The sequence below is a fragment of the Diplotaxodon limnothrissa genome, linkage group LG17, assembly GCF_057381915.1.
Source record: "Diplotaxodon limnothrissa isolate DT_005_m linkage group LG17, D_limnothrissa_male_GT1.1, whole genome shotgun sequence".
Lineage (NCBI taxonomy): Eukaryota > Metazoa > Chordata > Actinopteri > Cichliformes > Cichlidae > Diplotaxodon > Diplotaxodon limnothrissa.
The window spans coordinates 24548820-24560532 of record NC_140612.1 but is presented as its reverse complement, the minus strand read 5'-3'; the positions used below and the strand labels follow the sequence as shown (position 1 = coordinate 24560532).

At 42.6% G+C, this 11713-nt stretch overlaps 1 protein-coding gene across 1 annotated transcript; it reads right to left on the bottom strand.

The window, feature by feature from the left end:
- Positions 1 to 5658: 5658 nt before the first annotated feature.
- On the bottom strand, positions 5659 to 11637 carry th2 (tyrosine hydroxylase 2). Its single transcript, XM_085376456.1, has 12 exons — positions 10580 to 11637; positions 9527 to 9701; positions 9305 to 9393; positions 9153 to 9220; positions 8618 to 8668; positions 8378 to 8523; positions 7798 to 7933; positions 7644 to 7713; positions 7508 to 7564; positions 7249 to 7344; positions 7031 to 7164; positions 5659 to 5912 (listed from the first exon to the last, which is right to left on the bottom strand). The coding sequence occupies exons 1-12, from the start codon at positions 10856 to 10858 to the stop codon at positions 5747 to 5749; spliced, it is 1467 nt and encodes a 488-aa protein (XP_085232582.1). The 5' UTR covers positions 10859 to 11637; the 3' UTR covers positions 5659 to 5746.
- Between the last annotated feature and the right edge of the window lie 76 nt (positions 11638 to 11713).

The following is an 11713-nucleotide window of genomic DNA, read 5'->3' as shown; positions in this document are numbered from 1 at the left end:
TATTCTGCAAAGCCAACGTATAAAAAGATCGAAGCCGAGTAGTGTCACCTTCCCACTGTGTTGCATCACGTCTTACTTTAACAAATTCAGCTGCTCAGCAGTTCGGGCCTCCTTTTGTTATATGTTTGTATCATAACGTGCCAATTATCTTTAATGGAGGACAAGTTTGGACTGGAGACAGGCCAGTTTGGCACCCGGACTCTCTCAGTCCAGAGCCGTGCTGTCAGAGTACGTGCACAAAGCGGTTTGGCATCATCTCACAAAGTAAGCAAGCCCTGTGATACCCGCACATATCCTTCATTATCTATATCCTGTTCACTAACGGCCTCTGAAACAGTCTGGGCAGTAGCGTTTCTGGATTTTATTCGTGTTTATATTTGCTGGGTTTGCAGAGTTTGTAGATGCAGGGGAGAACTGTGTGCACCAGTGATGGTTTTCAGGGGTGTTTCTGAAACTGCTGCAAACTTATCAGGTCACATTATTTTGAACTCCAACCCACAAATCAGCTTCTCTGAGACGTTCACTTTCAATACACGATCATGTTTACCTCATTATTAATAAGATGGATATATTTTCAGATCTTTGAAAAATGTATTTGTACTTAAATTTTTTATTCATTTAACTGTTGTTATTCAGGAAAACGCGACTCTTTTGATGTCATGGCCAATATGACCCAGTAATACACATAAATACTGCAAAATATGAAGTAAATAAAGAGACTTCTGCTTCTTTCTTCAGCTTCTCCCTTTTGTGGTCATGGCAGCAACAGATCATCTGCTTCCATCTCACTCTATCCCCTGGATCCTCTGTCACACCAACCCTCTGCGTGTCCTCCTTCACTAAATCTTCTCTGTTGCCTTCCTCCTTTCCTCCTCCCTTGCATCTTCAGCATCCTTTGTCCAGCATATCCACCATCCCTCCTATGCACATATCAGCCTTGCCCCTTTTACTTTGTCTGCAAACGGTTCCCTCTGATCTACTAACTCTGTCCATTCTGATCACTCCCAATGAAGATCTTAACATCTAAAGCTTGGCCTCTTGTCTTTTTATCAGTACCACCGTCTCCAAAAGGCACATCGTAGCAGGTGTCACTACTATCTTGTGAACCTTGTCTTTCTGTCACAAATCACTGAACCCTGCCTGGACTCTTCCCCTCCCCACTCGTACGCTTTCACTTCCATCTTCATCGTCACAAATGCCTCCCTCTCATTTCAGGCACCCGGAGCATGAGAAAAAGTTGTCACAGTCGTCTTGGACCAAACGGGGGGTAGCAATGCTCAGGCGTCTACATTTACAGCCTAAAATAAGGGTCCCAGATGTTTTAAAATTACTTCAAGGCCATTTAGTGAGACAGTGCATACGATTTAGTGGATTTTTTTTTTAAATTAAGTTTGAAGCCTTTCTTTCCAATTCAGTGCTGGCTTCTTTTTGAAAGGAACTGACTTCCTTTACTCATGTCACATATGTAAGTCAGTAACAGACCGAGAGCAGTCCTGTAAAGAAGGATAAACTAGTGGTTTAAGATGCCCTTTCATGTGTGCACATTCCGCCTGCTGCAATCACAAACACGAGTCTCAATCCTGAGCGGGTTTACAAATCCTGTGACTCAAGGTGGCCATCTGATGGCTGCCTGACAGAACAGCAGGGAGGCTTAATCTTGTTCATGAGCTGTGTGGACTTCTCTTTGCTGAAAGCAGTCCTCAGATGTCACTCAGATGACCCCGGCGTTACCTTTTGATGTAACCTGAATGAAGCTTGATCTCTTGCGGTGGCGGTGCTGTGTGGACTAATAACAAACTGTGAAACGATGAAAGCGAGATCAGGCCGTCTTCAAATCTTCACAAACTTCTTTCTAATCTCCTGCCCCCAGATAATTCTTCTGCGGCCCTGCCAACTTTAAGCCGGGGGCTCAACACAAAGAGAGCAAAATAAAAATAATGAGGAGCATGATAGGGCAGGAAACAAAGAGAGAGATTAGAGCTCTTTGAGGCTGGTGTTTGATTTAATCTTGTGGTTGGCCTGGTTTGTTTGCGATGCTTTCCCAGAATGAAGCGATTATGCTGATTTTGATGGAGTAAGGAGAAAGAGTCAGTGAAAAAGGGTCCCATCACTGCTTTAGGGTGGTGTTGGCTGATCATCTGAAGTGTTGATGCAGCCAGTATGCACTTTATGGAAGCTGTGTGTCAACGGTTTATCCTTTTATAAGGTCTATATTGTACCTGCACCCGATTTAAAGTTTTATGAGCACGTTTGAACGAAAAAGCAAACTCAGCTGGGTGCTTTTGCACTTCTGAGTTTACTCACTGAACCATGACATCTCATCATCTGAAATCAAACAAAAAAAAAACTGTTGATGAAACATTTCTGGCATGATGGGAGTGGTCTCTTCAAAGCCTGAATAAAGGCAACGGAAACAGAAATGGCACTGGGAGGTTAGATGGTTGACTGTCAAAGGCCCAGGAATACTTAAAACCACCTACCCATCCACTGGCATCGGCTAGACCCTTAGCTTGGTAGCATCATTTGCAGGGAGGAGTTAACTATGTGGGTATGAATGGTTGTCATCTGTCTGTGTTAGCCCTGCTTCACATTGGTGACCTGTCCAGGATGAACCCTGCCTCTCGCTCTATGGCAGCTGGGGTAGCCCACCCATGACCCTAATAAGGATAAGTGGAAGAGAAAGGAAGGATGGATGGATAAACCAAACAGAAAAACTGGGACGCCTCTGGCTGTTCATCATCTAATAATGAGTAAGTAATTTATTAAATCTGTTCTTACTCATTAATTTAATTGTTCTGAAAATCCATATATTTGGATCCAACTGGGCTGTATTTGAAATAATATGACTTTGGCTTTGAGAATCGGTGCCAGCAGCCTCTGGAGCTGCTGTGCCAGGTTGTAAATGTGCTTTTTAATTCTGCTTAGTTAGATATTTTAACACAGGACAAAAAGTTAATACCATGCAGTAGTTGCATATTGCTGCTCTGGAGCTGGAAATTCAACTGACTGCCTGAGATCACACTGAACTTTCCTTCTCCATCATAAATTTACCATAAGCTGGAGTCCTGGTCTTCCAGGTAAGTCCAGCCAATCACCGATGAATGTCTTATTTCCTTACTTCCGTTCTGTCTCTTGTTCTCTCTGTTTAACTTCAGCGTCAGTGAAGCTGCTGTAAAAACCACACTTCTCTAAAGTTGACTTTGTTTGAATTCCAGATGTTGCAGATGCTTCCAGGGCTTCACCTAATGATGGCTGGCAGATGTTTGTCTGTGTTTAACATATTAACTAACTGAAGTGAACAAAAAAGGAACCGCTAATCAGCTTCAGAGGTGTGTTGTTTTGCTTTGCCTTCCCTCACCTGACTTCAGCTCCTCACGCACAGGTATAGTATAGTGACTCAGATAAAATGTCTCTTAAAATATTTAACTATTCCTTTTATCTATCTATTTATCTATAAGGCTTTCCCAAGTGATTCTTAAGAGTATTTAATTCATGAAATACTCTTACAACACCTTGTGGCTGGGGCAGTGCTGGGGGCACGTCCAGATGTGGGATTTTGTGAGACACATAGATTATAACTGATCAGTGAATGTCATTTTACTACTTGAGTACACATCATAGACCAAACAAGTTTGTATAGATATGTGTTTTACTAATACTGTCCACTATGACATGAGCTCCTGGATCCATGTTTAGAATCACCAGTTAACCTATCCATGTCTGTATAGAAGAAGAAGAAGAACAGTATCTGAAAGGTATATCCTCAAGAAAAAGGAAAAAAGATCAGAGAGATGTGGGATTTTGTGAGACATATACATTATACATTCATCTGATCCATCTGCTGTTCCCTGATGCCTCATCAGAGTAGGGTGGCTGAAAAGAACGAGGTATACAAACTTACACAAGAACTGGCCTGATGGAGTGATGAAGAGCCTTGGGGAGACTGTTGTTGTGATTTGGCACTGTATAAATAAAATTGAATTAAATTGAATGAATTTAAATGTGAAAATTGTTGGTTCAAATTGTCATCTGTCATCTGTAAAACATGGCGGAGGTGGTTTCCATTTCAGCCAGCGGTGTTGGAGATCTTGTCACGGAAAACTATGAATTTTTTTATTTTTAATCCAACATGCAATACCATCTGGAACGTTTCTGATTGACAGCAATGATCCCAAACACTGCCAATGCAGTAAAAGCATCTCTGGATAGAAAAACACACATCCTCAACATTACTGAAGCAGTGTGGGATCATCTAAAGGCATACAGCATCCAAAGAAGAGCTTTAAATGCCCTTCAAGACACGGGATAACTATTCCTGAAGACTACTTAAAGAAATTCAAAGAAGGTTGCCTTCAGTTCAGGCTGTGTTGAAGAATAAAGGTGGTCATGTGATTGTAAAAAAAGAAAAAACCCCAAAACAAAAGACTATTTTGTGCCTCGTATACTGTACTACTTGCATGTTAGCACAGATTTCAATAAATCCCTGCAGCTATTTCCCAATTTTCCTGGCAAAATAAAGGGTGGTTCATGACCTGTGTACCTTTTTAGGGAGAAAAAAGGTACACATATTTACCTTGAGGTCCAGTGAGGTGCATTAGTGCAAAACGGACCCATGAGGACTGGGATGGACTTTTAATGTGCCTCACAGACTATCTTACTGAGGACGCAGTGAACCTCCTGACCCTGATTTCAGAAGCAACCGAGCCAGCGTCGGGATGAGATGGCCCTGACATCAATAAAGGAAACACTCATGGTTAGGGATGACACAGCATTTGGGATTTGTGGCGAGTAAGCGCAAGAATCTCATTGGATCCCTTCTGCTGGTCGCCGGGTTACAAGAAATTATAAAGTGTGAAACATTTGGTTGGAGAGTGCTAGTGTGTGCGTTGCTGCACACTTTCAAAAGCAGCAGATTACTCTTCCCCCCCCCTCCCTAGCCCTCTCTTTTTGCACACAATTTTTTCTCCTCTGCACACACAAGCTTTTCCCAGGGAGGCTTGATTTACTGCACAGTGGAATTATGGGAAGGGAAAGCTTCCCAACACAAGGTGGCTGGTGCAAGGCTTTTGCCAGCCACCGTCTTGATGCTGGTGATGCTTTATGAATCCTGCAGATGGAGATGATTTGTCTTCTCAAGGGGAAGCTTTGACGTGCACGGCTTTGATATGCATTGTCGCCGGTGTGGAGATCAAAACGCTGGACGTCTATCAAAAACCCCGAAGGCCAAATTCTCCAAAGAGAAATAAAGAGAGAAGAGCGTCTGTCAGCAGCGCAGCCCTGCGGACCGTGCTGTGGTCGGCTGTGAGGTCCCGGCGACCTGGCCCTGCTGACGTGTTGGGCCTCAGTGCTGGCTCTGGCCTTGACCAGAAGAGGGAACACGATACTTAAATCATTCATAATTAGCTCCTTCCCTTTGCTTAATAACACGTGAAGATAAATGACTTCCAAGAATTTTCCAAATGGAAATAGTCGGTTTGGAATTAAAAGCTAGAAAATGGTCTGGGAGCCCTGTATTGTAGTGGTTCAGCCTTTGCCTTTGATTAGTCCTGCTGACAAACATTGAACCACCTCTGTGGCGCATTTTTTTCAGATTGAAATGTAAAACAACAAAGAGTTTTTCATGAAAATAAACATTTATTGTCTTTTTACATGGTCTACTTTATACACACAGTTAAATGGCCCAGTGGAGCCTTACAAATCTCACTACATAAGGAGGAGAAATCTTATAAAAATGTCTCCCCCGGTCTTAAGACGAGCTGAGCTTCTCCAGGGCGCTGTGCAGGGTCTTGAGGTCCTCCCTCATCTGGCTCAGGGCGTTTTGGATTTTACTGGGTTGATCCAGGACCTCCACGCTGCAGGTGAAGGGGTCATAGCGGACTGTGAAGGGGCGCTTGATGTTTGCAGAGTATTTCCTGTGCACATAAAACAAATTGAAGACAAATATTAGAAAGAGAACAACGTTTAACTGACCAGACATGTCTGGAAATCACTTTGGAGATTTTCTACTGGGTATAATAAACAGCGATTCTACTGAGATCAACTGTAGTACTGAAGACTGTCTGATTGGTTTTTCACTCAATGTCATGCCCACTGGTAGAATTGTCTGCCATACTAGATGTGATACAACCACAGGTTGCTATGGAAACGTATACTGTAGTGTTGTTAGCAGTGGTAATGGCTGGCACTCACTGGATGAACTTGGTGCTGCACCAAAAACCTCCTAGTAATTGCTTTGATTGCTAGCAGGTTGCCATGGTTGCCTGTAGTTTTTCATCTTTATCTATTTGCATTTCCTGCATATTTACATAACCAATAAAACTGCTTGTGCTCTGCATTTTTGACCGCAGTGTTTACTTAAATCTCAGTATAGTGGCTGGCCTTTTTGTGGGCCACACTCCCAACTGGTGGTTGTCAGAGGGTCAGTAACTGGTCTGTGGCCCTGTGTGACTGGCATGATGGTGGTTGCCAGATGGTTGCAGATCAGTTTCTATGTCTGTGTGACACATTGGCTTGGTTTTTTTTAGAGCCGGAAGGGAGCATATTTGGACAAGAGTGAGCTAAACTGTACAGGTGCCACTCACAGGCACAAATATCTGCTAATCAGTGCAAGTGACAAACAAATGAAATACTGGAATTTCACTCAAACTGAAGCACAAACATATGGATGGTCTATACCTCACAGCAGGACATATTATTAGTCAGATATTTCCCCTAAAACGCTCCCTAGAGAAGCAGAGACACAGTAGAGAGGTCCACTTTGTGAGTTCAACTAGTGGAGGCAGATAGTCGGCAGCTCTAACTCCAACTTCTCATTCAAATGTTGTTAGTTCTAGTTGAGACTTCATAACCTGCATTAATGAAGGGTGATGTCACAGTAGCTATGTCCATCTTTTCTATGTCCATCACAAGTGCCAAAAAGAAGACAACAATATATAATATATATAGGATATATAATACACTATTAAAAAGTAGGGACCTCCATGAACATTTGATGAGGGTTTCTATGTGCTTATATATATTTTTCTTGTACCTCAGTTTCATCTTTGCATCCTCGAAGCTCTCAGACACAAAGTAAACCGGCTGGTAGGTTTGGTCCTGGTACGGCTGGACCGCAGTCTCCTCCGGGGCAAACGGCTTGTACTCGGGCTCGTTGGACAGGGCGTACTGGAGACACAGGTCACCAGCAGTGTCAGACAGCACAGCAGGTAAATGCAGAAACAGAGGACATCTGTGTGTGAGGAAACTCACAACAAGCTCTCCGTAGGAGGACAGAAGTCCAGCGCCGTAAGCCTTTACTGCCCCGTTCTGCTTGCAGAGGCCAAACTCCACAGTGAACCAGTATAACTGCAGTGCAAAAAAAAAAAAAAGAGGGTTGATGAAAGGTGTTTACCACTAGATGGCACTGAAGGCCATTAAACTGCAAAGAGTGAAGCTGTAGGTCTGCATGAATGTGTTAAAAATCACTCATTGCATTTACATGTTCTATTTTTGAGGCTGAGAATCGTACCGTTGACAGTTTCTCAATGTCCTCATCAGAAACCCCGAGTGAGGCAAGTCCAATCTCCTGAAAACATCCAAGTTTATTAATTCATACTTCATTTAAGGTCACACAAAGAATAAAAACAAGCTCACAGTTCAGTCACCTGTGAAAACTGGGCAAACTCCTTATCTGCCAGCATGGGGATATGGCCGAGCAGCTCGTGGCAGCAGTCTCTGTGGGAGCGGTGTGATCTTTATTATCAAAGTAAAATCAGCCAAGAGCATAAAGAAACAGTTCAGGTCTTACTAAAAACTCACGGCTCAGGGGAGTGCATGGGCGCAGAGGAGTGTCTGATGTACTGCGTGCACTGAAACACCCTGAAGGCCAAACTGGCGAGGAAGTCTCGGGCTGACAGCAGGCCGGCTACTGGGCGCAGCTGGAAACCAGTTCTCTCTGAATTTAACCAGAAAAAAAGAACAGAAAATAAACTGTCCGTTTTGGTATCTTCTCTTTCTGCGTCTTTACTTCATTTCAGTCCTTGTTGTCACAACAAGGAGCTTTAATTAACACAAAAACAGCATTAAGGCACAGCACTGTCGTCCCAGACTCCCCACTTGTAATGCATCAAAAGATGCATCAGTACCTGTGACACAAAAAAACATGCGAAGAATCACGTTTCATCTGCTTATCTGTCTAAATGAAACCTAACTAATGAGAGAAAATAGCCAAGAAAATAAAAAGCTGTTTGAAGAAGTGAAGAACTTTTATAATGCATTTTAAAAGAGTGATATCTTAAACACTACTTCTCTTCTTTATACGTGTAATTTCGTCTTTTAGAGACTTTTAAAACTCGTCTGAGTTAAATTCTGTTCAGATTTTAATTTTTAAGTGTGTCACCTTTCAAGAAGGCCGACACCTCTCGTAGCTGAGGGATACGGTCCTCTCCGTAGCCGCACTCTTTCTCCAGCTGCTGCAGGCCGTCTAGGAACTGTTTGCAGGCCAAACTCGGGTAAATGCTCCTCAGCTGCTGGTAGACCTGCCTCCTTTAAACACAACCATACCAGAGCATCACTGTGATGTAATCGCCCCCTCCACAGTGCATCTACAGCCATGACTGTGCAGGCTGGGCTGCCTCACCATGTAGATATCTCCTCTGCTGTGTACTCCACCACAGGTAGCGGGTCCCCCCTGCAGGATATTCATAAACATCAGTCCCCACATGTTCAATAATATGTTCAATAAACTATTTTTAAACTGGATCTGACTGCATTCACGTCACCAGTTAACCCAGAAAGATATAAAGGTAAGATATATATAAAAATAAGGAAACTATGGCATTAAAATTTCAAATGAAATATCCTGAAGTCAAAGCAATAATCTGCACAGTATAGATAAGACATTACAAGTGGAGACAGTCCAGGTGCTCAGTAGGGGGCGGCATAGAGTTAAAAACATCCAGCTTTTATTCACAGCTTCACCTGCGGGTTGCAGCATCTGATGTGGTGTTTTTCTGATCACTTCTTTCTTTGTGCTGCAACAGCTAACAATTCCACCAGCCTATGCATCATTTCAGCTGCACAATTCAAACTTTTCACCTCTTTTAGATTAAACTTTTTAACCCGGTAATACCAAACGTGACTTTTTCAGACGTCATCAGCGTAGAGGGACTCACTGTTTGTATCTGAAGGCCAGCTCAGAGATGACGGCCCGTCTCTTTCTGTATTCAGGGTCATTGTATCCCTGCAATAAATGAATAATGATCATTACGCTCTATTTTGCCATTATTTTTGTCTTTCATTTAGGAGCAGATGCGTAATCACTCACTGGATGGTCGTGGTCCATGTCAGGATCAAATTTGGTGATCAACATGTTGCATCTGTCGAGGTCTTTTATCTGTCGGGGAAACCAGGGCACTGTGGTCGAGCGCAAACAAACTAATTAGTGCTCCTGCCATCCGTCTGATTGGCTGATATCGCATGCAGTGGTTAATGGGTCCTGTGCTAACATGATAAAAGCATTGGGGTGAATCAATGATCAGACACTTGCCCTTTTCTTCTGGCATGCAGCGAACGTCGTCAGCCACTCTCTTCAGTGAGTTGACGAACACGTCCAGGTCTGAGCTGTGAACTTCACACTTCATGAAGAACTCCAGGTCCGTCGTGCTGTTCTTACACTTCCTCCCCATTCGGCTCTCGATGTGGAGAAGCTTGGCTTCAAATGTCTGCAAGAGATTTTAAAAAGTACAAAGATGTAATTTTCCTGCTTTTCCTTCAGGTTTTTCTTTCAGTTCTGCTGGTCTTTAGCTTTACCCCATAAACATAACAAAATCTTTTTATTTGTCACTCATTCCATGAGCTTCACAGGCTGCTCAAGACAAATCACCCACACCAAATAAATCTTACCAAACACAAATTCGTTGTTTTGTTTGTTTGTTTTCCATTACCCAGGAGAAAAAACAAGATTCTTGACATTAAAAATATAATTTAAGAGTGTCTTGGTTAAAAAAAGACAGCAGTACAATTTAACTGCATAAATGAAATTAATTAGTAATTAGTTTTGGTGATATCTCTAATAAAAATCGGACTTTTTCCTACAGCAGCAATAATGCCTGATAATTGAAATCCTTTTATCCAGAAGTTCCCTCTTCAGTAACACCAGCTTTAAACTTTGCAGTAATTCTGGATTTTCTGAAAGTTTTATTGTAAGGGATTCTGCACACCATGAAATGTGGAAAAATGTGCTTTGCTTCTGGCTCTCTGTAGTTTTTTTTTTTTTTTTTTTTAATTTATAAGGTTATCAAAGGACAAGTGTCAACAAAGCAAAAAAATGTTCTGTAAATGTGCAAATTAATGCATATTTATAAATTTAATGCATTATTACACGTCACAAACTCGTCAGTCCTTAAAAGAAATGAGGAAATTTAATGGTGATATCTGGCTTCATTTACTGAAAAATGCCTCTGTCGCACGATTCAAGAGTGTTTGAGACATGCTTGACATTGAAATTTATGCTTTTTTCAAGTTTACATTTAATTTATAAAATCGTCACACGAGTCTATGCATTTAATGAAGTGCTTCCACACCTCAGTCTCAGGCTCACCTCAAATATTTTCCCTGTTTTGAAGAAGCCCGCGTTTTTCTCGCTGCTGAGGGCGAACAGGACGTTCAGGGTCACCCTGCCGTCCTTCTCCTCAAACACGAAGCCGTCTCCGTACCTGGAGGGCCCCGGGGAGCCTGCCGGGCCGCCGGCACTTCCGCGCTCCCGGCGCGCGTCCTCGATCAGGCTCTGCTTCCTCCCGCTGAAGGTCTGCACCACACCGTCCGTCTTCATCTCTGTTGGAGCTGAGAGCTCGGACAGGTTTAAATAGCCTCCTCTCATCTAGAGGCTGTATGGAGATGAGCTGCTTGGAGGCCTGCTTTGCGTCACGGCGTTTTTTCTATTTATGGGGCACAAATATCAGGAGGAGACGCTTCAGGTGCACTCAGACAAAACCATTAAAGGTTACGTAAACGTTACACAGTCTTGGATATAAATAGAAAATTATGCTATGAAGATTATTATGTTCGCTTCTTATTCACCCTGTGTTTTGGGGCAGCTACAGGAACAGATTCAAGATTACATCTAGACTGCAGGTAAAGAAGACATCAGTGAGGTGAACATAACCTCACCTCATTGAGGAAAAGAGCACACTAATCAGCCTTAATAATGCTCCAGCTGACCTAAAAGGTGGATTTATAAGTAAATTACCCTTTTTTATTCACTAAACTGGTGGTGTACAACAGAGGGGGATGTTTGTGTTGGTACCAGCTGTTCCCCTCCAAAAAAAATATATCCTGCAGCACCCAGAATGCTTTGCAGTCTGTTAATATGGACAGACCAAAGACTGTATATAAAAGATGGAGAAGTGATAGCCAGAAGCGACCATATTTGGAAGAAAGGTGAAGCGCTAAGAGCTAAACCGATGAACTGTACAGATGCGACTCACGGGCACAGATAGCTGCTAATTAGTGTTAAACAGAATTTTTTAAATGGTTTGGGGAGCACAGCACGTCTCAACATTTAAGGCCCCCATTATACTTTGAGCCTGCTCTGGCGCTAAGTGACAATATTAGCAAAACTGGAGCATGAAGACTTAATTTTTAGAATGATGATACCATTAATAACACTTTAAAAGGCACAATGAGTGACCCCAGCTAGAAATGAATGAGTAATAAAAAATGCACCCCATCAAGA

What these genes read in the sequence shown, in the direction of transcription:
- th2 (XM_085376456.1), bottom strand. Translation starts at nt 10,858, where the DNA reads ATGAGAGGAGGCTATTTAAACCTGTCCGAGCTCTCAGCTCCAACAGAG. An exon ending in ACATGGACCACGACCATCCA is followed by an intron (nt 9,221 to 9,304) that starts GTGAGTGATTAC and finishes CATTTATTGCAG; the next exon opens with GGATACAATGACCCTGAATA. An exon ending in GGTGTCGGCCTTCTTGAAAG is followed by an intron (nt 7,934 to 8,377) that starts GTGACACACTTA and finishes GGTTAAATTCAG; the next exon opens with AGAGAACTGGTTTCCAGCTG.